We start from the raw sequence: 27,486 nt of genomic DNA, 5'->3' as shown, positions 1-27,486 counted from the left end.
TTGAACACTGTGCGCTTGTGTGTGCAGGTGTGTGTGTGTTTACACACTGCTCTTTAGCACTGGGGATACCAGTGTGTCACCACTGCTTGGGGAGGGGGCACAGCTCCTCTGTATGTGTACAGCATAGAGGGGTGTGGGCAGGCCACATCTCCCCAGCACTCTCTGGAGGAGAGAGATGTATTTGTGTGGGTGTACCCATACACAAGGGTTGTGGATGTGTGCCCATATGTAGGTGCATATGTATGCATATGTGTGTGAGTGGGCACATGTCTCTGCAACCGTGCATGCACATATTTGTGCCCCTGTGCATGTGGGTGTGTGTTCGTGTGCCCATGTGTATACATACGTACAGGCGTGTACATCCCCAGCTGTGTGGCCGCAGCTCTCAGCCCCTGGGGGGGCTGCACCGCCAGCCTGCGTTTGTGTGTGTGTGTGTCCCATATCTGCTTGTGCTCGCCCGCTGCTTGTACAAGGTGCCCTGCCACCTGCCCGTGCCGTCGATTCGTGCGTGCCCAGGGCTGTGCCTGGAGGGGGGCGGCCCCGCTCCTGCTCCCGCAGACGCGGCGCCGCCCTGCTCCCTGCTTCCCTCCCTCTCTCCCTCCTCCCTTCTCTCCCTCCCTCCCGCCGCCGCCGCAGCCGCACCGAGACACAAAAAGCGGCTGGGCAGGGCCGGGCAGGGCCGGGCAGGGCCGCGCCGGCACCATGACGGAAACCACCAAGACCCACGTTATCCTGCTGGCCTGCGGCAGCTTCAACCCCATCACCAAGGGCCACATCCAGATGTTCGGTTAGTCCCGCCGGGACCCCGGCAGCGGTGCGGCGAGGAGGAGGGTCGGGGCTGCGCCGCGGGTGGGGTCAGTGTTTGGGGTGCATGTTGGATGGTGCAGCCCCGTTCCCGGGGGTCCACGCGTGGAGGGGAGGGGGGGGGGGGGCAAACCGCGGGGCAGCCCCAGCCGGGCGCTGTCCGCGGGAGGTGGTGCTGAAGGCGTCGCTGGCGGAGGCCGGCCCGGGCCTCGGCTGCGACGGCACCGATAAGCCATCAGCAGAAGGGCTGGCTCCCAGCCTCTGGTTATTCTTCCCTTAACATAGCGGGATCTCCCCGCCTGCACTCACCTTGTCACGCTCCCGCCCCCACAACCCCCGGGGGTCGGTCTTGGCAGGGGTCCTGGTTGTATTTGTAACCTGCCACTTGCCCATTTGGTCTACTAGACTGCGCTCGCTGCAGCACTTTTATATCCTCTGTGACCGGTGAGGAAGGGAGGGACTGGGCCAAGCAGCTAAAGATAGGTATGGCAGAAGTGTACAAAAATATAGGCAGTTAATTGAAATAATGGAATGCCCACCCTTTAGATTGATAATAGGTTTAAGGAATCTGAAATGCTCTTGTGAGATGATTGATATTGCTGGGCATCTGTGAGATGATCCAAATGATGGGGATGCTATAATCACTGCTACAGCCTGTTCAGGAAAGACAAGAAGGAGGGAGGGAGGGAGGAAGGGAATGAGGGAAGGATGGAGAGGGAGAGGGAGGGAGGGCAGTCTTCGTTAAAGGCAGTCCGACATGCCATAAATACTGACAGTTCAGGTACATCATGAAATGCCTGGAGATGCCTATGCAAACAGTGACTTACCTCACATGGGAAGGAGTTCTGTGAGGGTGAAGTGTCCACTGCAGACTACCGAAAAAAATGGGAGTAGAAAGATCAGCTACTCTAATATCCCTTCTTGGAGTGCAGAGAGCGGAACCACCCTTGACGTCTGATAAGAGACTTGAGGCTGGGGAGCTGATGCTGAAGGTCTTGTGCTACAGCTGGAGAAGCATCCCTGGGGTTTCTAAGAGCTGTACATAAATTTCAAAGCATAAAAATAATTGAAATCAGCTTCGGGTATTTCTGTGTCAGACATTGTTTTTGTAGAACATGAGTTGGGCAGCAGGCTAGAAAAATTATGTTTTTTTGAATGCAAATGAATGATCACATTGTTATTCCACTTCATAAGTGCCAGGAAAATGTAGTCCTGAGCACAAGTATACCAGAAACATCAAAAAAATCTTTTCCGAGAAGCTAAAGAGCTGCAAATAAGGAACAAGAGGAACTATTTAAAAATAAAAATAATAATTAAATGAAGTTACAGGGACTTGGCTGATAGAAGACACTATTGATAAAACATAGTTTCTATAATTCACATTGTTTAGTCCTAGATAACATTTTAATTAAGAAAAGTAATACTAAAATATCAATGTGGCCCATATTCAGTGGACTAAAAACCAGTATCAAGGTATATTTTAAAAGATAAGGATCAGTGAGATATTGATAGGCAGTGGGCGTTTTTAGGAGACTCACAATGAGATTTTTTTATTTTTCTCAGCACTGTTCAGTATCTTTGTCAATAACCTGGAAGAAAATACGTAATCCCTGCCAATGACCCCAAAGCGTGTAGAATAGCAATTAATGATGGTAATGAGTCAGTTGTGCTGCCTGATTCAGGTTGTTTAATAAAAAGGACTTGTTCAGTGAAGTCAAATGCAAAGTCATATGGTCCAGCAAGGAAGAATGCTTGTCAAACATAAACAGCAGGCAAATGTCTTCTGCCAAACAGTGACTGTGTCAAGGACTGAAGAGTGATTGTACGTAGCTCACTGAATACAAACTCCGCGTGATGCTGTAAATAAAGCAGCAAATACAATCCTTGTAGATATAAGGGGGGAAACATCAAGCAAAAGAAGAAAGGTTGTATTATTTTCATGTATAGCATCAGCAAAATCCTTTTTAGAAGAGCAGTAACAAGAATTACATCAGCTTCTGAAACCAGGCTTTGTGGCAAGAATCTAGGAAGGCTCGGTCTGAATCTATTCTAAAAGGTGTTAAAGAGCAACTCAGCCATGGCCTTTCAGTATCTGCTTTGGGGACAGATACATCATATGTGACAGAAGGGGCCTCCTTAATTCAGTGGATTAAGGACTAGTGAGATGCCGGGAGCAGTCTGGATACTGCACACCATCAAACTACATGTATGGTTTTGAGTGAAGATAATCAAGTAGGAGGACAAAATACTTGGGTACCTGATGAATCTTCTGTCACCTGAAGGTCATAAATCAAGACTCGGGTATCTTTCAGAAAGATATGTTTTAGCTCAGAGAGAATGGCTTGATGTAGAAATTTTGTATGCATATGTTCTGTAGACATGCTGGAATACAAGTCTTGAAATACCTGATAGGGAAAAATGAGTCTTTCACAAGGACACAGAATTGAGCTTCTAAATTCCTGTTCAGTTTTCTTTGAGGAACACTTCACCCCAAGTCTAAAGGAATGATCAGGAGAAGCCATGGGAATCTCAACCAAAATCTGTGTTACTTGTTTAGCTCTGTGCTATTAGTCCAACGAAAACAGTACAGCATCCTGTAAATGTTGCATTTCAAAGAGCTGAATTTCTGCAAAATATTGTCTTTATCTTTTGGACAAATATGTGGGCTTTGTGATCCTGATAGGAGGATTTTTTTTTATTATTTTTTTGTGTAGTATAGAGATACAATTTATCTATTAACACATAGTACTAATTAAGTCAAAAGTAAGTATAAGATTTGCACTGGCATACCTATGTAGACATACTACTGTAGACATGCTACTGTATGCTAACCATAATTTTTCTCAGTATGGTTCTTGCCACTTTTTATCCAGGCCCAAACCCAACCCTTTACAATAGGATTTTTGCCTGAGTAGGAGATGGGTTAATTATTTGGAAGTCTCTTCTAGTGAGGGAAAGGTTTCCACCGAGTTATTTTTTCCACCAGTCATGTGAATTTAAGACTCCATATCACCATTATCCTTGGGTTTCCAGAAAGCTGGTATTCTGACACCACCAGACCTGCAACTGCATCTCACTACTGACCCTTGCATCTGTGCAGAGCCGAACATACATAAACAGGGCTCCCTCTGTCCTCTGCCAGTTACAAGATTGGGTAACTAGGACTCACCAGATGAGGCTGATTCATGTCTCTGTATATAAAACTAATATCATACATATAAACTAAACATAAGATATATGATACAAAATAAAAAAGTAGGTAAGACATGGTGCTGTACAGCCATCCATACCAAAGGGTTGAGACAAACACCCACGTAGCCCTGAAAACACTCTGAGTTATTTGTGGTATCAGATGTGCTTTGAGATATACTTATGTTCTGAGTCACAAATTTGAGTTGTATTCTCTAGCTTTATGTGCCTGTGAGAAACAGGATGCTAATGTGGTGGGGAGGAAAGGCAGGAGGAGAAAAGAGGGCAGAGGTTGTTTCTAAAACTTGACATGAACACTGCTGGCATTTAATCTGGAATAAAACTCCGTTTATATCCCAGAGAGGTACAGAGAAGGAAAAGCAGATCCCATGCAAAGAGTTTTAGTAATTGGAGAAAAGTGAGATTCAGAAGAAAGTCCTGCATGAAAACCCCACTGCTGGCTCGTGCTGGGGAGCTCAGCTGCTTACCTTGGCTGGCATGGCTGATACACAGCCAAACTCAAATCAATTCACTTTAATTTCCCACTGACACTCAGAGCAATACTGAGCATGGGATAGATGCTTCACCCGCCTCCCCTGCAGTGTTTGATCTTGATTTATTTTTCCTGTTGTCTTTTTATTCATTTTTCTTAAACTGTAGAAGAAAAAGGCTCTCTGTAAATGCCCACTTTGCCCATTTTGGCAGGTTAGACATTCTATCGTGCCTTTTTAAAGTTCTGAAATTCCTTACAACCCAGCATTTCATATGCAAACTTCTGGTTTCAGGGGAAAAGTCTTGTTCACAAAACAGTTTTATTTCTGCCCAGTTCTAAGAGTAGCTTGACACAGATTCATTTCCAGGGCTTGGGTCACCGCTCAAAAATCAACCCTTTCTGACACATCTCTGTCCCTCTTTATACCTCTGCTCATCAGAAATGTTCAGATGTGGCCTTCTCGTAGGTAGTCTTGGTACCTTAGGTGTTTTAAACTTGCTTAGCCATAGCGTTTCACACCCACTTCATTTCAAACAGTGCTTGGACCTGGACGAGAACAGAAAAACACAGCTTGTATATAGGGTGACTCCTGAAAGTCAGCAAATCTCCACTGTTTTTCTCTTCCACACCTTTTTTGTCTAATTAGAATTAATTTTCCCCTATATCCTGTGTGCACGTTATTGAAGAGAATTTATATACCAACCAAGAGCTGGGCAAAAAGCATATCTGATGGAAGACAATGCAAGAGGACTCTGCCATCAAAAGTAAAACTCTCTGTTGCATGGCTTCTTAAGAAAATTTGAGCAATTAAAAATTCCACCAAGCTGCTTTTTGATTGTTCAACACAGCCCTTCTAGAGAAGCAGCACTGAGGTCTGCTGCATCATGTAAAGAGGGTTGTGAGATGAAGGGATGCAGTTTTGCAAGTAAAAAGGTAAAGAGGGGGGAAGAGGCAGGAGCTGAGGCTTTTTGTAATGGTGTGTGTTTTTAATATCCTGAATTTCCAGAATTTATTTTTCTTATTTTGTTGAGATAACTGAACTGCAGAGCAGTTAAATGAGAATATCACTGCCTGGGACATTGCTGGGAGAAATGCATGAGCAGAATGACAGCTCACCCTTACCCCCTCTTTCCTCTTTTGCTTGAATGCCAATATATCTGCAAATGCCCAGAAGCAAATTCTTCCTTCCCCCCCCCCCCCCAGCAAAAACTCATCAGGAGCTTGAGAGAGGCTTTGCCTCTGCCATCTGCAACATGAGTAAGAAGTCAAAGCCTCTGCAAGGCTGCCTCATGTTTCCATTTTGTCTCCAGCCTGAAATCTGAATGTGTAATTAGCTGGAGCGATCGATGGAGTGAGAGGTGGGTAATGGGATTCTGGGAGGACATGACAGTCAGACAGGGCCTGATTGAGTCCCAGCTGTGCTCTGCATAGCTTTGGCATGGCTCAGGGAGCTCAGGCAGCACAGGCAGAGCGGCAGTGGAAGGATCAGACCTGGGGCAGAGCCAGAACAGACATTACTTGTAACACCCTGGTTGATTTATTGGACATGGAGAGTTGCAGCATCCATGCTCACCTCTCAGCAGCTTAAGCTGATGCTGGACAGGCACTGCAACACACAGAGGAGCTTCCACTGACACCCAAGCTGCTGAAATCACAGCCAATAGCCAAAATCTTTCACAGGTGCAAAGGGTCTGGTAGGGCTCAGCCACATGCTCCTGGCTCTAAGTGGTGGCAAACAGTGGAACCTGTCACCCCAGCCTTGTGCCTTGGCTGGTGAGTCACCAACACCCCTCCACTCCCAGCACTTGGACAAAGAGTGCTGAAACTGCAGTTTCTTGGGTGCTGTGCCTTGAGGGCAGAGCAGCACCAGCAGGACTGCAACACCCATGGCTCTTTTGGGTGCTATTACATATCAGTTAATGTCACATTCCCATCACTGCACCCCATACATACATGGTCTTTATCACCCGCTTCTTACATCTCAGGCATCTCATCTCCTGTTTATAACCCAAAAAGAGGAGTTTTCACAAGCATCAGATTAAACTCCATCAATACTACTCAAGGATTCTTTTAAAATATTTATAAGCTCTTAAATATTTAGCAGTATTTATTACAGTCTGTGAGACATTGTCTCTGACAATGCCACCTCCTAAAACATGCCACATTCCTTCTCTTACTTCCACCGACTATAAACAAATCCTGCCGTGAGAAATCCGGTCCCACAACCTCATTCAAGAAACAGGGGCCCACTTCTATTTAAAAGCTGTTTTCACTCACTAAGGTGCTCGTACCTCCTGCATCATCTTCTCTGATACTTTTTCATAGCAGCTGCGCAATGCTATCAATTACCTCTATGTTAAACACCAGCAGCGGCAGCCCATATCTCTCATGTGACCTTGGGCAAGTGACTTTATCTGCACCCAGCTGGTGCAGTGAGGGGGACTTACATCTTAGCTTTCCCTACCAGGCTTCTGCGGGTTTGTGTCAGGTACTGTAGTGATGGGGAACACAGGTAGAAGAAGCTCGCCATTAGGCTGATCTTCGTGCATCTGAGCAGCAGCTGCCCCAAAATAGACATCCTCATGCTTGCATGTTCTGGCCTTCAAAATGGCTTCTGTCAGCAAGGTGGGGGGGCCTACAAGAGGTCCCTGAGCCAAGGCAGAAGGCACAGCCGTGCACTAGAGCTAAAGTCAAGACCACATCCCACCACTTGTGGCCAGGGAGGGCAAGGGGCAAGCAGAAGCAGTCCAGCTGTGTTGAATGTGCAGCAAAAGTAACCTGAACCTTAACCCTAAGCCTAACCTTAACCCTAATCTCCACCTGGGACCAGAGAGCCAAAAGCAGCTACAGAAAACCTGACAGAAAACATGGTGAGAACAGCAAGGCTGCTCTGGATTTTGAGATGACCATGCCTTCTCTGGCTTTCATAGCCCATGAATTCAAGCTTTTCTGTGGTGCCAGAAGTGCCCAGCCAAGCAGGGATAGATTTTCATGGTGCCTGGCATGGAGAAAGCTGGGCAAAGTCAGTAGTGCCCATCACAGCCCTGAAAACAAACGAGGAACAGGGCACAACTGTAGTTCCCCACAGAGCAGCTTTGCTTGCGTTTGTTAATATTGTGCAGTCATGACTGGAGAAGATAAACCTAGGTCAGGATCACTTTCTTCTTTTTTTCCTCTCCCTTTTCATCAATTGATTTCCTTCAATAAGCCTGAGCTGCTGGATGTAGCTTGGTCACACCAGCAAAAAACTGATAAATCCACACTTTGGGAACAGAAAAATCTGGAGTCTTTAGGAGTACGTATTTTCAATAGCCACTATAGAGCTTGCCCCACAGGAGGAGAACTGGGATAAGTCTGTTTTGGAGCTGAAGTAGGAGGCAAATGCAGAGGAACTGCCCACGGGATGGGTGGAGAGCCCGTCTCTGAGCCAGACAAGGAAGGACTTGCTCAGCGACGGCTTCACAAAGGTTTCTACTTTCATTGAAAATCCAACAGCCCCTAATTGGGCTTAAGCCATCCCTGAGGAAATCACATTTTGCTAGGGCTTATTGGCAAGAGAAGTTAGAAAATCCAGTTTTCCCACAGAAATCTCACCAGCTGTGTTGGGGATGCTGAAAGGCATAGCTTTGCTTCTGCGTGCCTTCGCTCTGTGTAAAGACATTGTTGATTCTTCTGGGGAAATGGGGTCTCAGGAATAGGTCTATGAAGGAGAGGGTTTTGCTGAGCCAAACAGCCAGGCAAGACACAGCAGCAGGAACGGGAACATGACCACCATGAGGCTGAAGTCCTACCTTGTCTGCCTTCACCACTCCATGCAATCACCAGCATCCCCCTGGCCTTTCTGCATTTCTGTAGATGGGATGTTTTCTGCCTGCACAGTACTGGTTCAGTCAGTGCAGATCCCTGCCAGGATCAGCACCTTTGGATGCTTTGCCAGCAAAGACATACCATGGGTCAAACTCACAGCACAGGGATCAGCCCCATGTAAAGGCAACTCAAGACCAGCAAAGAGCCACGAGGCAAATGCTCACCATCTCTGTTCCACTGGGAATCAGGGACTGTAAATCTGCCACTCCTGGGAAGGTTATGATCCTGCCATGCATCAGCCTGAAGGAGCAGCACGACATGCGCCAGGGTGTACAAAGCACTGCCTTTGATGTGCTACAATGGCTTGGAAATGAAAACAAACAGAGTGCTTGCACGGGGAAATTAGGGCAGTGGAAAACAAGCGTGGAAAGCTTTTTATTATTATTTTGTTATTATTATTATTATTTTTCCCTTCCATTAAAAAAAAAAAAAGCACTAGGTGACGCTGATTTCCCAGCTGAGATGGGAGTTCTCCAGGGAAGGAGTCCTACTCCTGTCCTACTTCAGATGTGCCACCCACATCCTGGTGAAAGGGAAATACAAAACCAGGCAGGATAATGAAAATATTCACCAGGGGCCCTTTGCTGCTACCCTTGTCCTGTTTGACTATATCTGTGAGCCCTGGGCAATAAAAATCATCTCCAAACAGAGCAGTCAGAACTATTTGGAACACCCTCCCCTATGCTTGCCAAACAGTTTATTTTTGCTCCTGATATTTAGATTCTTATCAAAGCTGAGATGCAGCCACAGAATACCAGCTCCAAGCCAGAGTTGCGCCGCAAATCGATGTTGCTTTACTGTGGGTGGCACATTTACATCACTTTACACCAGCTGGAGAGCTGTTAGCCTTAAAACCCCTATAGAAGAGACAAATTTCAGCTGAAATCATTGCAACTGCTTTCTGCCCAGTTTATCTGCAATGACGCTTATTCCTCTAGTTTGTAGTCAAATAAACCCGAGTGCTCAGAGGGACATTTACACCTATTGCTGGCAAATGCACCTTTTGGCGCATTTCTCTCTAAAAGTCTAAGGAAAGTACTACACTGGAAGAGGAAAACTTATTCCATTCCACCATGCTACAGTGTGCATGCTGTACTCCTTGCTGACTTATGGAGTGGCCAGCTAATGCACCAGCCACAGAACAGTTCACTTCAATACCATGCACACAGACACTCATCTTAACTGGAGATGCTTAATCCCTCTCCGAGGGCTTCTAAGCAAGGTGCTTACATGCTGTCTTATAGGAGGGAGCTCAAAAAAATACCCTTCTTCAAATGAGGTCTTCTTCATCCATTTTTATCTGCTAAGAGTTGTTTTTACCAGGATGCTTCCCTTTACCTCACCAGCTGAACACCTCTAAGATGCCCAGGCAGCAGATCTGGCTGTCAACTACCAGGTGGAAGGTGGTCCACCTTGGCAGAACCTAGATGCCCATCCTTCAGGTGAGACCCAGTGAGGGGCTGAGCATGTTCCTCCTCTCCTTGTGATAACAGGATGGAAATCCCTGGGCAATAAATTATATCACTTTTCCTTAGACGTGATGAGAGTGACAGCACTGTGCTTATCACCTGACATAAAAGTAGATTCAAGTCCCTACCTGGGAGAGCTGGGGGCAGCTCCAACTCGAGAAGCAGCTGCCCATAATTGTCCTCATGTTGCTTACCTGATAGGTATTGTCTGCTCCCACCTGCTGCACCAAAGCAGGGTGGGATTCTCCAGTGGCAAAATGTACTTTGGCTTGGATTACTTTGCCAGACTCTTCCTCAGATGCTTCTTAAGCTCTGGGGCCTGGAGAGTTTCTTCCTGGGCTCCTGTGTGCCTTCTCACATGCACCACCCCTTGCAGAACTCCAACTGTGAAAAAAGAGGGGAAAATAAGATGCTTTCAATCTAAATTTCAACTTCAATGATGTAAAATAAGCTTCATCTGGAAACGCAGATCACCTGCAACCAGCCAGGTCCCCTGCCCAGGCCCCATTTTGTTGTGTCTCCAGTGAATGCTTTGCTATTTTTAAATCAGCCCACTGTGACTGAGTCTTCAACCTTTTTTGTGGTTTGGGGTTGTTTGGGGGGGGGGGGTGTTTGTTTTAAACATTTTATCTCACTTTTTCTGCCATGAAACCATGAGTGCTCAACAGATGGTGATAGCATGAGTCCTGTTAGTCATCACTCAGGTAGCTCTCAGAGTTGGATGCTGGTGGGGAGCCTGGATGGGCTGAGAGGTTGGAGGGTCAGATGCTGCAGTGTCAGTTCTCTGGGGCCTTTCATAGCATCTGCTTCCATGAGGAGTTTTGAGATATTTGGTGCCAGTGCTTTTTTCAGCTTATGGAAAGCTATTAAAAGAAATGTGCAGCAATGACCGGAGCCATTTAGCATGGAAGTCCCTTCCAAATTTGTTACTTCTACAGTGCCTGAGTGCAGCTATGGACTGACAGGGAGGTGGTGAGGAAATGCGTAACAGATCAATTAGCTCGGAGATGAAAATCATTAAGTATTAGGGGCTTAATGGGATTTTTCTACCAACCAAAAGTCTCCTGGGAATCTGACTGACATCATCTATGAGGCATTGAGCTTGAGGCAGGACATGCTGTTTGGGTCAGTAGGACACACTGGTATCTCCCCAGGCTTCCCTTGAGAAGGGTCAACCCTGTGATGAAGAACAACTCTCTCCCTCTCCTCCAGATTCTTCCCAGAAGAAAAAACTTCCCTGGAGAGAGGTCAGGGCCTGTTCTTCTGGTAGAAATGTTGTCTTGTCCCTCCAAGAAGTCCAGAGTGACAATGTTTTCCCCAGCTCTGACTGAGGTGCAGCTGTAGGTGAAGTGTGGATAAAGACAGTGGTTGGGGCAGAAAAAGTAGCCCTGGGGTAGGGAGAGCTGGGCTCTGAGGTGAGTACATCTCTGATTAATGTATTCTTGATTTGGCAGAGTTATATATATATATATATATGATTTGGGATTTATATATATATATACACACATGCACCACTTAATTAGGCTGAGAGTAACTGCTGGCTCCTTGCCCGTGTTGGGCTTGGGGTAGGAAGCAACATTTAGGTCCTGCAAGTGCTGCTAGCTTGAGAATAAAACAAAGTGTGCTGGCGTATCTGGGTCACTCTCCCCTGCAGGAGAAGGTATTTTAGACAGCGGGAAAGTGCTTGCCTTGCCCTTGGCACATGTGGCCGCATCCTACCTCCCATCCAAGGATGCTGGAAGCCAAATTGCTCAAAATGAAAATGAGACATCAGGGAAATGGTTTTGCCTTCTCCATCACTCATGGCTGTGCACCCTCCTCTGCCCTGGCTCTCAAAGAGCGATTTAGACTGCAAAACTTCCTTGCCTCACTGCTACTTTGTGTGTGTTTTTAGAGAGCTGGTGCAGAGCATGAGCAGGCTGCAGGCTGCCCCCTGGGGAGAAGGGCATAACTCAGAGCTGGCTGGTGGCATTCCTCTGTAAAATAAAAATATAAGTAAAAAGAAGAAAGAACTCTCAGTGGTGTAGCTGAACCAGGTAGAAAAGCAAACCAAACACAATTTAAAATTACACCTTGAAAAATTGAACATGAGGCATATTTGATTTCATTAACATCAATTTAGGTGATGGAGCAATGCCAGAGCAGCCGAAACATCGTGATTATATACACTTACTGAGAAATGCCAAAGGGAAACATCTTCTAAATAAGCACTTATTTCCTATTTGGGAAGCAGGAAGATATTTTTTCATTCCGTCTGGACAAAATCATCACTTACCATTTCTGTAGCCCTGGACCATACCCTCTGACTGTTTTTCCCCACTGTTACCTTGCAGAAAAGTGATGGTGCCAAAAATATTTGGAATACAGTTGCAGGGGAGAGGGAACAGCAGGGAGGTGTCACCAGTGCTTGGGAAAGGTCTGAGTGTCACCCCTGTTTGCTCTCCAACATAGCAAGGCTAAGGTCAACCACCAGCTGCCTCAGAGGGGTTGTGCTGGGAGGCATGGAGCTGGGAGCTGTGGCTGAAAGGTCTCCATTACACAAGCACACTGCCAGTGGGCTAATGCACGTCTTGACTAGGTCCATCACTGGTAGTTTATTTACGTCAACAATGTTTAAAAGCCATGTGGGCTGTCTGAAGCATTAAGGACAACTTACACCGGAAAAGAAATAACCTTTTATCTTCTAACCCAACAGCCTTGCATTGGTGTTGCAGGCTATAAAGTGCTCATAGAAAATGAAAACGCCAGAGGGTGTTTTCTGAGGTGCAGTGCGGTCTCTGGACACCACAGGCAAGAAATGGTCCAGGAACGGGGTGGGACAGAAGGCTGAGCTCAATCACAACCAATTGGTCAGAAATGCAACAAACCAATAAAGGAGCACACTGAGACTCCTGAGACTGATGGCTTTTCTGACCAAAATCTACTCTTTCCCAGGCAAAAATTTTGCACAAGCCAGGGGGTGGGGGGGGGGGGGGTCAGGAGCTGCATAGGCTGTTGAGTGTAAGGACTACAGATGATAAGAATACAAACCTACTGCAGTGTGTTTGGCATTAGCCATGTCTGCAGGGAGACCACAAACCTGATCCCCCCAAGCAGCATCTTTTGCATGAAAGACACACACAAAAAAAAAAAATACAAAAAGGCCTTTTTTGAGAACATGGACCTAGGGATTTGGAGGAAGCACCACACTATCAGAGCAGCCACAGCAGTTCAAAGCTATGACCCAGCAAACCTAGTGTCCCATTTCCAGAAACCCACAAGAATGACCACTGCCATGTTGGGTGTGAAGCTCCTCAGCTTAGCCTCATGCCATGCAATGCCCTGCTTGCTTCATGTTGGAAGACCCAAGGACACCAGAAGATCTGAGGGCAGAAGATGTCCCAAGGATGGCAGGAGACCCAAGGACATCAGGAGAGTCACCTGCTTTGCCCTTTCTGTGCCAGCCATGACTTCCATTCTTTCTCCCTGTCCTTGCTGCCCAACTTCTACCTGCTCCTCACGTGGAGCCACATTACTGATCACCCATTGTTTCAAGGTGCTGAGACCCACACCTCCTCCTGCACATGCCAGGAGCACATGCCATGGCAGAAGGCATTGCAACTACAGCCTAGAGTGGGGAATGAACCACCAACATCCCTGAGGTCTCTTACAAGACCTAAAGCTGTTTTATCTTGCCTTATACAGAGGATATGACTCAAGGCTTGATGAGCTGACACGTTCTGACAGGCTTGGCTATGGCTGCTTGTTGCCCTCTCCATTTAGCCACTGAAGTCAGTTTAAGAAGAATCAATCTGTAGAAAAAGTAAACGAAGATTTAAACACAGCCTCATGGTTGCAGTGTGGAAGCCCCTAGATGCTGCAAACTAATACTGCAGTCTTGTGGCTGAAGCCATGGTTGGCTGAAGCCTTCCCCGGATTCTCTGACCCGGCAGTGAGGGTGGCTCTGCCGCAGTGCCAGCCCTGCTAGCAGCACAGCTCCTCTCCAAATGGGATTTGAGACGTCCGTTAAGAAAACACAGTCTTTCTGAAGGCTTTTGCTTTGAAGTGGATGGCTGTGAAGGTCTGGCTTAGATTATGATTACATGAACAAGCAAACCAGCAGAGCCACAAGCAAGCCGGTACAGTTACTCAGTGGATTCAGCCCTGCAAGCAAATGGATGCGCACTGCCCCCAAAACAGATGAGAATGGATCCGTTTTGGAAGTGAAGAGATGCTCTGCAAGTTGTAGTCAAGGCAGGACCAGAAGGCAGGTCTTCCCATTCCTGGCTCAGACCTCTGTTTGCCACACCATACTACTGCTTTATAGCCTGCACATTCATCCAAATACTTCCCTTGCAGAGATTTAATAGTCAGGGTTTTTTTTTGTTTGGTCTTGTTTTTGTCAATGCATATTTAAGTTCTGTTTGGTATTTCTGATGTAGACATGAAGCTCTTGAAAATGTGGATCCCAGCTTTTATATATACACTTCAGAGAGCAAGACTGTTTTTACAGGTTTCTCTAAATAATAGTGCCCAGGTTAAAAACCGAATGAACAATTTTGATAGCAATGCTGAGCACCAACATCCATCTCCTCCCAACAGCACACCCCTCTGAGCACTGTGAGACCAGCGGCACCTCAGCATCCCATAGGATCTGTCCCTCTGAAGCTGTTTGCCTTGCTGTAGAAGCAGGCAAATATTTTTTCCACCTGCAGTCCCAAGAATTATGCAGGTTTGCTTGGGTTTCCAATCGTTTGCATATATATGTAAGAGAGGAGCTGTTTTCTGCAGGATAAGATGTTTTATGAAGGCAGGCAAGGGTGGTGGAGGTAGGCGTGAACTCCTGAGAGCCAGAGCTGAGATGACGTGCCACCTGCATGGATTACATGCCCTGAAGATCCATGCTTGGTGCTGCAGTGTTTAAATACAGACCTTGAGAAAATGATAGGGAAAATTGTTGGCTTTTGCCAGCAAAATTCAAGGCAAATTAATACCATCAGTCACCCTTGAGACTGCGGAGTTATGTGTAAGGAGTTCAGCTTGTCTAAAGAGGGAACTTTATAAAGGTGCCGTACAAGGCATGGAGATAAACAGATCAGTGTTTTTCATCTTCTTTAGACAAGTAAAATCAAGTCAGGGCAAAGCAGGGATAATGAGATGATGTGCTCATTTAAAACACAGTGGCATCTTTTCTGTTAGGGAATTTCCTTTTTATTTTGATTTGCATTTTTAATTGCATTACAATATAAAGGTAAATGGTGGTCCATTGATATTGGCTTCTCTGCACATCTGAAACCACAGCTCTCCTGTGAGACAGCATGCAACAGGGAGGATCCACTTTGGCTTTCCCAAGATCATGCCTGGATTTTGTCCCTGCATGGTGGCAGTTGGCTCCAAGCATTCCTGTTGTCTTCTTGCATGTGCTTCCAAGGGGTTCAGGATAGCTTTCCTGTGAAGCTCCTCTGCTTGTAGGCTCATCCAAAACCAACTCTTCACTCCTTTTAATTCCTCTTCCAACATCATAGCTCAATTCTTTACAGTTTTTTGGGAGGTTTTTTGCTGTAAATGTCTCTCAGTGATGTTTTCTGTAACTTACGCCTTTTCTTTTTTCAATCTAGAAGAGGTCCTGGAACATGATTTGTGTGAAAGATACCAGAAAAAGCAGAATCAGGGAAAAAATGGTTGGGATATTTTTTCTCTCCCTCTTGATTGATTAACCTTGAAGGCATAGACGGAAAAGCCAGTAACATCAATAAAGGCAAGCACAGAGCATTGGAAAGGGAGAAGTGCTGCTGGTATGACCTGATTTTTCTTTTTAAAATGCAGAATGGAGGGGTTTTTTTCCACATTTGGCTTTCTGGGCAAGTGGTTACTGAGGGCTGCCATGGTGAGCTGCAAAGGGAATCCCAGCACCCATGGAGTTTTATGCTTTATGGTGCTGCTTCAAAACCCCTCGTGCTTAAAAAAAAAAAAAAGGAAAAAGGAAAAAGGAAAAAGAAAAAAGAAAATCCCCAGAGTACTGTGTTTTTGTGTGTATGCTCCCCCTCAGGGTGCTTTTCCAGGTACCTCTTGAAGCACTGATAATCATAGTCATGCACAGGGTTGGGTTTGGTCCCTTCCCTGCACCAGTGAAACCCCTTGGCAGACACAGGTGCTCCCACACAGGTCTCAGCAGATAAATAATCAGCAAAGATGAAAAAATACGGTTCAAACCAAACTGCTGGAGTTAATCCTTTCCAGCTCAGGATTTTGAGGGCAGGGAGGGAAGCTTTCAGTACATTTAATTCAGGCAATTGGATTTTACTCACTGCACTGATCAAATGACACAAGCACGTGTTTCTCTCTTTTGGGGCTGGCACACCCAGGGCACAAGAGCTGGGAAGGAAGGCAGGGAAAGGATTTCAGGTGAGTCTGAGGAAGAGGTTTTATAGAGGCTGGCAAATCTACAGGCTGTCTCTGGGGCCTGGGGCTGCTCGACACGCTGGGAAGGGGGGAAAGTCCATGGCCATTATAGTTCCTTTGTTGAATTTCAGCTGGCCCAATAGCTGAAAAATATTCCATAGTAGAAATCTAAAAATTCGGAGAAAATAAAATTATTTCACCCAAGCAGTTCCTCAGCACCATCTCTACCTCCCTGCCCTGCTAGACCCTCTCACCTCCCTCAATGTACAAGGGCTCCTCATCCATCCCAAGCTATTGCATAAGAGCTCTAAAACAATTTCAGAGCTGAATTTTTGCCCTGAGCATGCCCTGGAGTTAGGGTTTGGAAGCTGAAGAGGTACATTGCTGGGAGAATGGTCATTTCCTAAACAGCACAACCACATTCACACCACCATTCACAATCAGAGAGGGTTATCTGACCAGGAAACGTGCAGGAAAAAAAACATATACAGTGATGTACCCATGGAAAAGTGCCTTTCCCCACGTCTAGACCCACCAAGGTGTGCTCTCACCTGCCTGATGTGCTGAGCTTTGGCCCAGGGCTCAGCCACCACTCCCACATGCTCAAAACCAACTGGTGGTATCCTCATGGCACTGTTCTTCTCTTCTTTTTTCCTATTTCTCTTTGGGAAATTTCTTTTGGAGGGGAAATGGGATCATGGCTATTTTGGCAAAGGTGGGATTGTAGGGTGGGTTTACTGCCCCAACATCTGAGACCAGATTAAACAGCAGGCACAGGGAAACATCTCTTCAGATGGCAGGAGCTAGCTTTGATGCTTATTTCCAAGGAACAATGCAGGTATACTGCAAGTGCAATATGCCTGGGGAACAAGGCAGTTGCAATACACCTAGAGGGAAAGTTTAAGTAAAGAAAGTAGATTATACAGATGCAAAAAGCTTGGGGGCAGGTGTTATTGCTGCTGTGACATGAAAAGGTGGGACTTTCCATCTCCAGCATCGGTGTTAAACCCTCTTTGCCTCCCTGAGAGCATCTTCAGAGAAGCGTTGGGGTACGAATGTATGTGCTCTGGGTCAGGGGAGGGATGTTGGATGTGGGAAGAGGCACCCATGGGAGTTTAGCAACTCTTCACCAGCATTTTTATCCTGTGTTTTGGAAATGCCAGCTCAAGGCTGTGCATCAGGCTGGAGGGTCTCTGGTAAGTCTCTTGGTGTGGTGCGGCAGAGAGGGAGTGGTATCAGAGCTGTGTGGCTGTTGAGAGACTAGCTGAGGTGTATGTAGGTGATGGGTATCACAGAAAGGGGACCTGTGGAGCGCCCAGGGATGACTCAGCTGACACTAAATAGCATGTGTTGGTGGGAGGGAGCAGCAAGAATTTGGAGGAGAAAGGGCTGAAGGCAAAGGAGTCAAGTGTGTTAGGAGATAAAAGCATCATGGCAAAGAGCAGTGATGAACATGGGTGCAACCCTATGAGGCATTGACAAAGAGGTTTCTAGAAGAGAAGGACATAATTGTCATTGCCCAAAGCCCAGGGCAGCCCTGCCTGCAGGCAGAGAGGGAAGCAGGATGAGCGGCTGCATCCGGACCAGCCCAAGGAAGGAAGGGAAAAACAGTGGCGGGAAAAGTGCCCAAAAGCAAGTGAGACCTTGGGCACTGGCTGGCAACTGTGGCAGGGACCATGCTGTGATTGACACTGCAATTGCTCTCATAGTGGAGCTGCTGTTCCCCAAACAGACAGCTCCATCTGTCTGTTCAAGACCACACAGGGTAGACCCCAGGAGCCCATATGCAGGGCATTTGAGCCCCCACTTCCCAGTGCATGCAGGAAAGGCTTCCCCCATCCCACTGGGATGATGTGCTCTCAGACCAGTATTTTCACTCCTCTACCAAGGGTTCATACCACAGGAGCAGCTCCCAGCAGCTACTTTCTGTGAGTTGGATCAAGCAAGGGGTGACCAGAGTCTGAGCAAGCAGGGAGAAAGCTGAGTTGGAGCTAGAGGTCAGGAGCTCACCAGCAGCATCCTAGAACTTTCCAGCAGAAAGGAGCAGATGTGAGCAAACATCTTGGTTCTGTTGTGGTGCTCCTTTTGGTGAATCCTTCAGTATTTCCAGAACAGTGGCACATGAGGTGTTGGTCTTGTGGTGAGGATGACAGGTACCCATCTGTGCTAAGCACCTGTTCATAAAGCCTTGTGTGAGATGGCAATTCTTATGTAGACTGTCAACCAACAGCGCATCTTAAAATCACAGACTCATAGAATGGTTTGGGTTGGGAGTGACCTTCAAGGATCAGTTAGTCCAACCCTCCTGCCATGGACAGAGACATCTTTCATCAGGTTCCTCAAAGCCCCATCCAACCTGAACTTCAATGCTTCCAGGAATGGGCCATCCACAACTTCTCTGGGCAACCTGTTCCAGTGTCTTACCACCCACATTGTAAAAAAATCTCTTCCTTGTACTTACCCTAGATCTACCCCATTTTACTTTAAAACTGTTGCCCCTTCTCCTGTCACAACAGGTCATGATTAAAAAAGAAAAAAAAATCTCTATTTTTCTTAGAAGCCAATTTTATGTATTAGAAGGTCACGAGAGGGTGTCCCACCCAGAGCTTTCTCTTCTCCAGGCTGAACAACCCCAACTGTTTCAACCTTTCTCCAGTTCTTAACCTCTCTGACCATTCCCATGGTCTCTTTGGGTCCTGCTCTAACAGGTCTATGTCTATCTTATACTGGGGTGCCGACAGCTGAACACAGTACTCCAGGTGAGGTCTCAAGAGGGAGGAGTGGAAGGGGAGTATCTTGTCACTGGACCTGCTGGCCACAGTGCTGGTGATGCCCCCAGGACACAATTGGCTTTCTAGGCAGCAAGCACACACTGCTGGCTCATGTTCAATTTGTCACCCACCAGTATCCCTTTCTCAGCAGGGCTGCTCTCTATCCATCCATCCATCCCCCAGTCTGTAATGATTTCCTCCTGCAGGGGTTGCAGCCAGACACTGACATATGAGCCAGCAAGTTTTCTGCTCAGAAAACAAAGGAGGTGTCCTCATACCCCAGTGGTGGCAAAGGCAGTGGGTTTTGTTATTATTATGGGGTTTTTCTTAATTTTGCTCATATCTTTGGGGTCCTTGTCAAAGTGATGGTCGAGGTTAGGAGATGCTTTCCAGCTGTTAGGAAAGCTTTTGGCTGGTAGTCAGCACATTGTAGCAGGTGAGGAAGGGAGAAGTTATGAGGAGAGAGAGGATGAACACAGTTTATGAGCGGAGAAAAACAGAAAGCAAAGGAAAGTGAATGAACCAGTTTCATGTCTCGCCTTGTGAGCTCAGTTCCTCCAGAGCTGCTGTAAGAGCCTGGCTCTGCAGAGCAGCTCTTGTCAGTGATGCAGGCTCTCAGCTGTCCCTCTGATGTCCTGGCAAGGTGGTTGAAGGTGGTTTTGAGTCTGAACGTGATTTAGCTTTTGCTAGAGACCTGCCTTCTTCCACCAAATCCTCCTTCATACAAGGTTTAAGGTCCCCAGGAAGGTCTATGCTCAGCATCACCAAGGATAGCACTGACTGAGATGGACAGTAGAAATGAAGCCAGCCCTTTGCTTGGTTGCCTTCCCCACCCAGTACAGCCAGAACGAGCTGCTCCATGGGCATTGGCCCAGTGGGGCATTATGGGACTCAGTGTGTCCAGTTGAATCCTCCTGCATCCTTTTCCTTTTCCTTCTCCTTCAGAGAGAGCTCGGGATTATCTGCACAAGACCGGACGCTTCATCGTCATTGGTGGCATTGTCTCACCCGTGCACGACTCCTATGGGAAGACGGTGGGTTGTCCCCTTTCTCCCTTTCTGCTGCCTGTGTGCTATGGTATCTCTGAAGCCAGGGTCAATCACTGGGCAGCACTGCATGCACCTGTCCTTTCATGGACCTCCCCTGCGCAGGGTAGCTCTGGACCATGGGAAAGTCTCCAAGGGGAGAGAGATGATGAAAACACTCACTCTTTAGAAACTGCAGCAAGACCCTATAACCAGCCGAAGTACTAGACAGCAAAACGAAACGTTCTCTCCTAAAGTGCTGGTGGTGATCTTTTTGGGTTGGTTTGGAGTGTGGGTTTTTGGTGGGGTTTGTTGTTTTTTTTTTTGTAGTTTTTATTTTTCTGAATGATTTCAAAGCAACAATGCAAAGAGGGCCTTTAAAAGCACTTTCTAGGGTGGGAAAAATCCAAATTAGGAGAGTAAAGAGTTTTCTCCTCTCCTGAAAGCTGTAGAGATTTCATCAAGAAACCACCATCCCCATTCTGGCACCACTGCAGTGCAGGGCTGAAAGTGGTGGTGCTGAGAAAATACCACTGGCCAGTGCCTAACCAGGGCTTAAGCAAGTCAGGGACTCCTCCCCTCCAGCAGACAGGAACTTGAATAAATTTCTGTGAGCAGGAGAGAGTCCTTCTGGCCTGTCTCATCTGAATGAACCCAATGCTCTGCCCAGGGAGGGTTTGCAAGCCAAGGCTGGCCAGGGCATGGTGCTTGCTTCCTACAACTGTTCCTCCATCACCCTCTCTTGCAGGGCCTGGTTTCAAGCCGGCACCGCCTGACCATGTGCCAACTGGCTGTCCAGTCCTCCGACTGGATCAGGTGAGTGGCAGAGTCCACACCTGCTGCAGCACCAACAGCCGCTGCCCCTTTCCTGGCACTGTGGTGGTAAAGTCCTGCATAGAAAGTGGAAATGCCACTGGCTGCTAGAGCTCCAGGATGGACTTTCTGTCCCAGCCAAAGCTTAACTAAAAACTGGAGGACTTCCTTTCCTAGTCCATCAAAGAACCAATAAGTGTTACACCATCCTTCAAGGGAGCCCTTTGACTTCAGGGGATCTTGCAACCCCCCACCTTCCCCACTGAATCTGTGGTGTCTGGGTAGGCTCAAAGTCACCCAGCCCACCCCAGCCTTGTGCTGTGGCACCTCCTCTTTCTATAACTGTAGCACCAGCCCACAGTCTCTCCCCTTCCCAACACTGCCATGTGGCATGTGGTGGTTGAGGTGGGATCAGAAACATCTTTGGGCTGTCCTCAGAAAACAGGGTTATAACACATGTAGTTACATCCAAGCCAATGAAAGCTGTTTAGTTGGGTATAAAGAGTGGATAGATGTCCAGGCACATATTCAGGTCCCCAGAGCTGTCTGGGAGAACAGAACCAGAGGGCTAAAGGAAGGACATAGTCCATGGCAGTGCTGGACGAGTGATGGTGGCTGCTCATGGCACTGCTTGGCTGGCCCAGTGGGGAGAAGGCAGCATGGCCAGGAGGTCAGGCAGTGACATCAGCCAACCATGTTGCCTTGCTGTGCTCCACATAGGGTGGACCCCTGGGAGTGCTACCAGGACACCTGGCAGACCACTTGCAGCGTGCTGGAGCACCACCGCGACCTGATGAAGGTGAGGCAGCCCTTGTGCCGTGGATGCACCCAGGGTGAGGCTGTGGGGAAAGCACAGGAGTGGGGGTGCTCTTGCACCAGCATATGGACATCGACAACTGAAATATGGCTGGGGTGGGCAGACAGATGACATGCAGGAACATGCCTGAAATCCTGACCTGAAAGAGGTGTGAGATACTTCATCAGAGCCACTTTGAGCTCCTAGCACTGATGGCAAAAGCAAATTGAGCCCTCCAGCTGGAGCCAGCAGCAATCTCAGGCCCATGCACACCAGGAGGGGAGCACAGTGAAGGAGAGGATGGGCATAAGCCAAATCATTAATGCAGAGTGCTTGCTCTACCCTGAGGGGTGGACAGGTAGACGAGTACCCCCACTCACCAATGTTGTGGTTTAAGCATGGCCAGCAATTAAACACTTAATTGCTGCCTACTTACTCTTTCCCATCCCCAGTGGGATGAGGAAGAGAATCAAGAAAGTTTAAAACCCATGGATTGAGATAAATACAGTTTAGCAATTGAAATAAAAGTAAAACATAATAATTAATAAAGATAAAAGTAAATAAAGAGAGAGGAGGAAGAGGAAGGAATAAACCCTGCCTCCCTTACCCAAAAAAAACCCCAAGTGATGCAAAGTACAATTGCTCACCACCTGCCGACTGATACCCAGTGCGACCCAAGCAGTGATCTGGGCCTTCCGAGTAACTCCCCCCAGTTTATATCCTGGGCATGATGTGCTGTGGTATGGAATACCCCTTTGGCTAGTCTGGGCCAGGTGTCCTGTCTCTGCTTCCTTCCGGGTTCTTGTGCCCCTCATCAGTGACAGAGCATGAGAGGCTGAAAGTCCTTGATCAGGGTAAGTGCTACTGAACAACAACATCAGTGTGTTATCAGCATTGTTCTCTGACTGAAGCCAAAACACAGCACTGCACCAGCTACTAGGAAGGAAGTTAACTCTACCCCAGCTGGAACCAGGACAACCAGCCAAGATGAAACTGATATATGAACCTGACAGAGTGACTCAGCAGGCAAATCCAGCATCTGGGAAGTCCCTGGAGAGCACAAAACCCAGGAGAAAAAGTCCCTCAAAGCCCAGGCAGGCCTGAGAGCCAAGGAGGAAGGTGACTGCCCTTGGGTAACTGCAGGAAGTGGGGAGCAGGACTGCTGCCAACGCTTGGATATAGTGAGCAAATCAAGGACAGGAAATGGATAAAATAGCATCATACAAACCCACAGGCAGCCCAGACAGGAGGCATAGAAGAAGCATTAACCAGCCTGGCAGGATGTCTAGTGCATCCAGGGACTCTGGTGTCAAAGCCAGGGAGCCTCTGGAGATGCCTTCCTTGTCCTGCAGGGACTGCTGAAGGAAAAGAGGTCACATTTGCTCCCAGAGTAATGTGTAAGCTGCTGGCTTTGCACCACCGATTCATCAGACACTGTGTTTTTATTTGTTCATCAGCAGTTACAAGCACCTCCATGTGACGGGGGCAATGCCAGCTGCAGGCAGCATGGCTGCAGTCTTGCCAGCCTCATGGGTGCACACAAAAAGTTAATCCCACCATACCCAGCCTTAATCACAAGTCATTATTCACAGGGTCCTGCTAGCCTTAGCTCTATCTGGTGAGGTTGGATGGGGCTGGGGATCCTAAAGTGAGGTTGGAGTTATGTGTCACTGGAGATAACTTCAGCTTGGGTTGCAGAGGCTCAGTACAAAGTCATAAAGGTTTTGGGAGGTAGCTGGGGTGAAGGCACAGTTCCAGTTATATCTCTCCTTTGTTGCAGAGAGTGACTGGCTGCATCCTCTCCAATGTCAACACACCCTCCATCACTCCTGTGATCGGCCAGCCCCAGAACGAGTCCTCACAGACCATCTACCAGAACAACAACAATGTCTCCAGCAAGCCCACTGCAGGTAGGTGACAGCAGGGTAGGGAAGAGGGGAATGAGCATCCATCCCTCACCTCCCAGCCAGGGCTGCTAGGCATTAGGAACAGTGATTCATCCTCTTATTTTTGGGTCAGATCATTCATCAGTCTCCAAGGCCAGGGTTCAGTGAGGACATGATGGAGGAGTTAGCATCCAGTGCAGCAAGGGGAGCCAAGAATAGCTTAAAATAGCTGTGAAATCTCACTGGGCTTCAGCTGGATGATGTCCACATGGTGAAATCAGCTAAGAGAAAACCTACCTGGTACTCACAGGATAGGGTACCCACAGGGATGAACTGGCAGGAAAAGTGGTATGGCTGAATCCCCCAAGAGCTGGTGTGATGTGGGACACAGAGATATTAGCTGGAGATTAGAGAGGGCATTACTTAAATCCCATAAAAATGAACATCTTGTGATCTTTTTAGTGATTTTAGCTATCCAGCTTGTCCCTTCAAAGCACAGCATAGCACTCTCAGGAATTAGGCTGTGGCATGGCTGTGTTTGCTTTGGAGGTAATGGGGAGATGCTGAGAGCAGTTTCTGCAGTCAGGCGCAGGAGTATCTTGCAGGACCAGGGTGGCCAAAGCACTTGCATGAGTTGGTCACACAGCTTCTAATTAATTTGCCTTCTTCACTTTTAGCAAAGATCCTCGGGAAGGTGGGAGAAAGCCTGAGCCGGATTTGCTGCGTTCGCCCACCCATGGAGCGCTTCACTTTTGTGGGTATGTAAATGAAAGGTCCATCATAATCTCTGCTTCCACTCCAGTCCCCAGCCTTTCTCCCGTCCCCATCTTCTAGGCTAAGCACCAATATCTCTCTTTTGCTTCCTTTCCTCAGATGAAAATGCCAACTTGGGGACAGTGATGAGATACGAGGAGATTGGTGAGTACACACACCCCCTCCACATCACTCTGACTCCTCTGGGTCAGTGCTATGCAGCTCAAGGAGCAGTTGCATGACAGATCCCATGGTGACTGAAGGATGCTGGATCATCTCACCCTGGTGCTAGCTACCAAAGAAAGGGAGGACATGAAAGTCCTCTAAGATGAGCAAGGAAAACCCCTGGGGCTTCACCATCAGCTTTGCTAAAGCAAACACAGCCATGGCCAGGGCTTTGAGCAGTCCCCTGGGCTATCCATATTGCCCTGTGGCTGGAGCCGCTGCAGCAGATCACAAAGCAACTGTGGGTGCCTGTAGCATGGAGAAATTACTCCCTTCCCCAGGGATACCCCACCTCCATGGCTGGAGCATAGCCATAGTTGAACAGCATGTAGCAATGCTCACAACAACCCAGCAGCATGGGAGAGGAGCTGAAATAAAGTAGGGGGAGGTATTTAATGTTTGGCACCAGTAGGGATGTGAGAAGGGACACGGGATCTTTATCAGGACTTCTTTTGGTAGGTGAGATCTGTGCAGAAGGTTCCTCCCCAAGAAGTGCAATGGGGAGGAGGGTAGGGAGTGCCTTCTCAGACCCATTTCCTCCTACCTCTGAGCTTCTCTGCTTCCTTTCTTCAGAGCTTCGCATCTTACTGCTCTGTGGCAGTGACCTGCTGGAGTCCTTCTGCATCCCTGGTCTCTGGAATGAGGCAGATGTGAGTCACCACTGGAGGGCACCCCTCCGTGCCCCTCTCCCTCAGGCTCCCTTTCTCCCCCCGTTCTTCCCAGACCCAACACTACCAGGAGCTGTGCCCAGCATCCCCACTGCCTCTTCCATCCCAACCTGACCCTACTTCACAGGCAGCCTGAAGGACAGGGTCTGCAGGAGAAACTAGATTTTTATGGCACCAGCCCTAGAGGAGGTGATGTATTACCAACCCACACACTGCTCGCAGCAGTCAGAGCATTGCTGGCAATGGTAGCTCCCCCGGCTCTTCACTGAAATCAGTCAGTCAACACAACCTGACCCCTTCCTTGAGTCTCTCAACCATTTCTAAAATCAGTTACCACGTCTTCAATCCTGAGGTTTTTAAAAACAATTAGCTGGCAGATATCTCCTCTGAAAGGCTGCAGTCTCTGAGATGATGCAAGTCTTGAAGCCCAGCACAAAGGATGCAAAAATTTGATGTCAAAAGCACAGGCAGAGGAGGCATTCTGAACCAGCAACACCTCATGTACTCCTGCTGCCTGAATTTGCTGACCTCTCACTCTTTTGGAAGGACCTGGTTTGTCTCACCTGACGTGGGTGTGAGCAGCAGGAGCCATCCCTACATGGTGGCAAACCTGGCCACCAGCCTTGGCTCAAACAACCTTGGAAGAACAACCCTACAAGACCTGTGTCAGAACCAACACATCTGTCCTGCTCACAAAGCCTTCCAGCAAGACAAAGTTCACGTCCTCCTTGGGCAACCTCTTCTGCTGCCATTCTCCTTTTACCATAATGAGTCCTCCCTAAAGCCTAACCTCAGCATCTAATGATAAGATTCAACCCTGTGCCTTTCTACTGCAGACCACTCACTATGCCTGACATCACTTGATTCCAAGTTTTGGCCAAATGCCTTTGGGATAGTCTCAAATTCACTTCCGATCTCCATCCATAGCCAAGTTTTCATGGTGCGGGGTGGTGGAGGTAGGCAGCAGCAGGTTTTGTGTGGGGTGGTTATAAAGCTCTCCCCACTTTGGGTTGCTCCTAGATGGAGGTGATTGTTGGGGAGTTCGGGATTGTGGTGGTGCCCCGCGATGGAGCAGACCCCGACCGGATCATGAACCACTCATCCATACTCCGCAAGTACAAAGTAAGTGGATGCACATGTGGTCAAGGAAGATTCTGAGAGGACCAAGAGCCTCTCTTTACCTAAGGGAGCACTTCTGCCACAGGGCACAAAATGTCTCAAGGCCAGATGCTCCCAGCTGCTAGGTGGGGTGGGCAGTGGGGCCACAACAGCATCTCCCTGAGTCCGCTGGGGTGGAGGGGCTGGTGGTGCAGACACCTGCTTTCAAGCCATCCCTTCTCTCCCCTCTTCCTCCTTGCCCTGCAGAACAACATCCTGGTAGTGAAGGATGACTCAAACCACCCCATGTCGGTTGTCAGCTCCACCAAAAGCAGGTGGGTGATGCAGGGCTGCTCCCACAACAGAGTGGGGAAAGGGGTGCCCCCCAGCCACCCAAGTGGGTTCTGATCACTTTCTCTCCCCCCACACTCCCAGACTGGCCCTGCAGCATGGGGATGGGCACGTTGTGGATTACCTCTGCCAGCCTGTCATCGACTACATCCTCAAGAGCCAGCTCTACATCAATGCCTCCGGCTAAACGCCAGAGGTCTCGCAGGGAGACAGCCCTCGTGTCCCACCTGCCTACAGCTCTCTGTCACTCTTCTCTCTCTCTCTCAGTCTGTGCCTCCATCTCTCTCCCCACCCCATCGCCTCCTGCCCGTGTCTGCCTCTCACCCCCGGCGCCAACGCTCCATTGTGCAGCAATGTCCAGGGAACCGCAGCACGGCCCCAAGGAGAATGGTTTGGTCTGTTTTTTCAGGGAACCACCCTCCCCCTCACACATGGGGAGGAAGGGGGGGACCCAAAAAAGGGTAGCTCTGATGCCCCCCTCCCAGCATGTCACTGGGAAATGGTCCCACTGGTCCATCCTCCCAGCATGCTCAGAGCAGGGCTTCCTCTTCTGCATCATCTTAGAGTACTTAAGCTCAATAAATCTAGGTGGACTTTTTTCTTAAATAGTTTTAATGTGAGCCTTTTGGACCTCTCACCACGGTGACCAAATGAATCCTGGTTGGCAACAGGCAGTTGTAACACAACTGGCTCAGTGCCCTGTGGCAGGTGAACTTCCTCAGGCCAGCAATAGGACAACCCAGCTAACAAAATCCTCCCCCTGGCCCTAAAAAATCTTGGAGAGTGCATTTCTGAAGGGAAGCAGAGCCTTGGTAAGCATGGCTGCCAAAGCATGACTGGGGGGGATGTCATGTCTCACATTTCCTTGGCTGCAAGGTCACCCCCATGGCAAGGGGA

General features: G+C 48.1%; 1 protein-coding gene across 1 annotated transcript; it reads left to right on the top strand.

Moving 5' to 3' along the window:
* The first annotated feature begins 596 nt into the window (after window positions 1-596).
* Window positions 597-27,257, top strand: NMNAT2 (nicotinamide nucleotide adenylyltransferase 2). The gene is made up of 11 exons (XM_061345693.1): window positions 597-787; window positions 19,920-20,008; window positions 20,748-20,815; window positions 21,533-21,611; window positions 23,389-23,518; window positions 24,172-24,252; window positions 24,368-24,412; window positions 25,046-25,122; window positions 26,161-26,262; window positions 26,506-26,573; window positions 26,674-27,257. Exons 1-11 carry the CDS (start codon window positions 703-705, stop codon window positions 26,774-26,776), a joined length of 927 nt encoding a protein of 308 aa, XP_061201677.1. The 5' UTR covers window positions 597-702; the 3' UTR covers window positions 26,777-27,257.
* The last annotated feature ends 229 nt before the right edge of the window (window positions 27,258-27,486 follow it).

This window comes from Neopsephotus bourkii, unplaced genomic scaffold (genome assembly GCF_033783945.1).
Source record: "Neopsephotus bourkii isolate Nb327-2 ecotype Australia unplaced genomic scaffold, CSIRO-AGI_Nbou_v1 NB_234, whole genome shotgun sequence".
In the NCBI taxonomy this organism is placed as follows: domain Eukaryota; kingdom Metazoa; phylum Chordata; class Aves; order Psittaciformes; family Psittacidae; genus Neopsephotus; species Neopsephotus bourkii.
Note: the sequence above shows the minus strand (reverse complement) of the source record. Positions and strands in the feature narration are given on the sequence as shown.

Bases quoted from the DNA above. Each gene is read 5' to 3' on its own strand.
- NMNAT2 (XM_061345693.1), top strand. From the start codon at position 703: ATGACGGAAACCACCAAGACCCACGTTATCCTGCTGGCCTGCGGCAGC. The intron at 25,123-26,160 runs GTGAGTCACCAC...GGTTGCTCCTAG, and splicing joins GTCTCTGGAATGAGGCAGAT to ATGGAGGTGATTGTTGGGGA. The intron at 26,574-26,673 runs GTGGGTGATGCA...CCACACTCCCAG, and splicing joins GTCAGCTCCACCAAAAGCAG to ACTGGCCCTGCAGCATGGGG.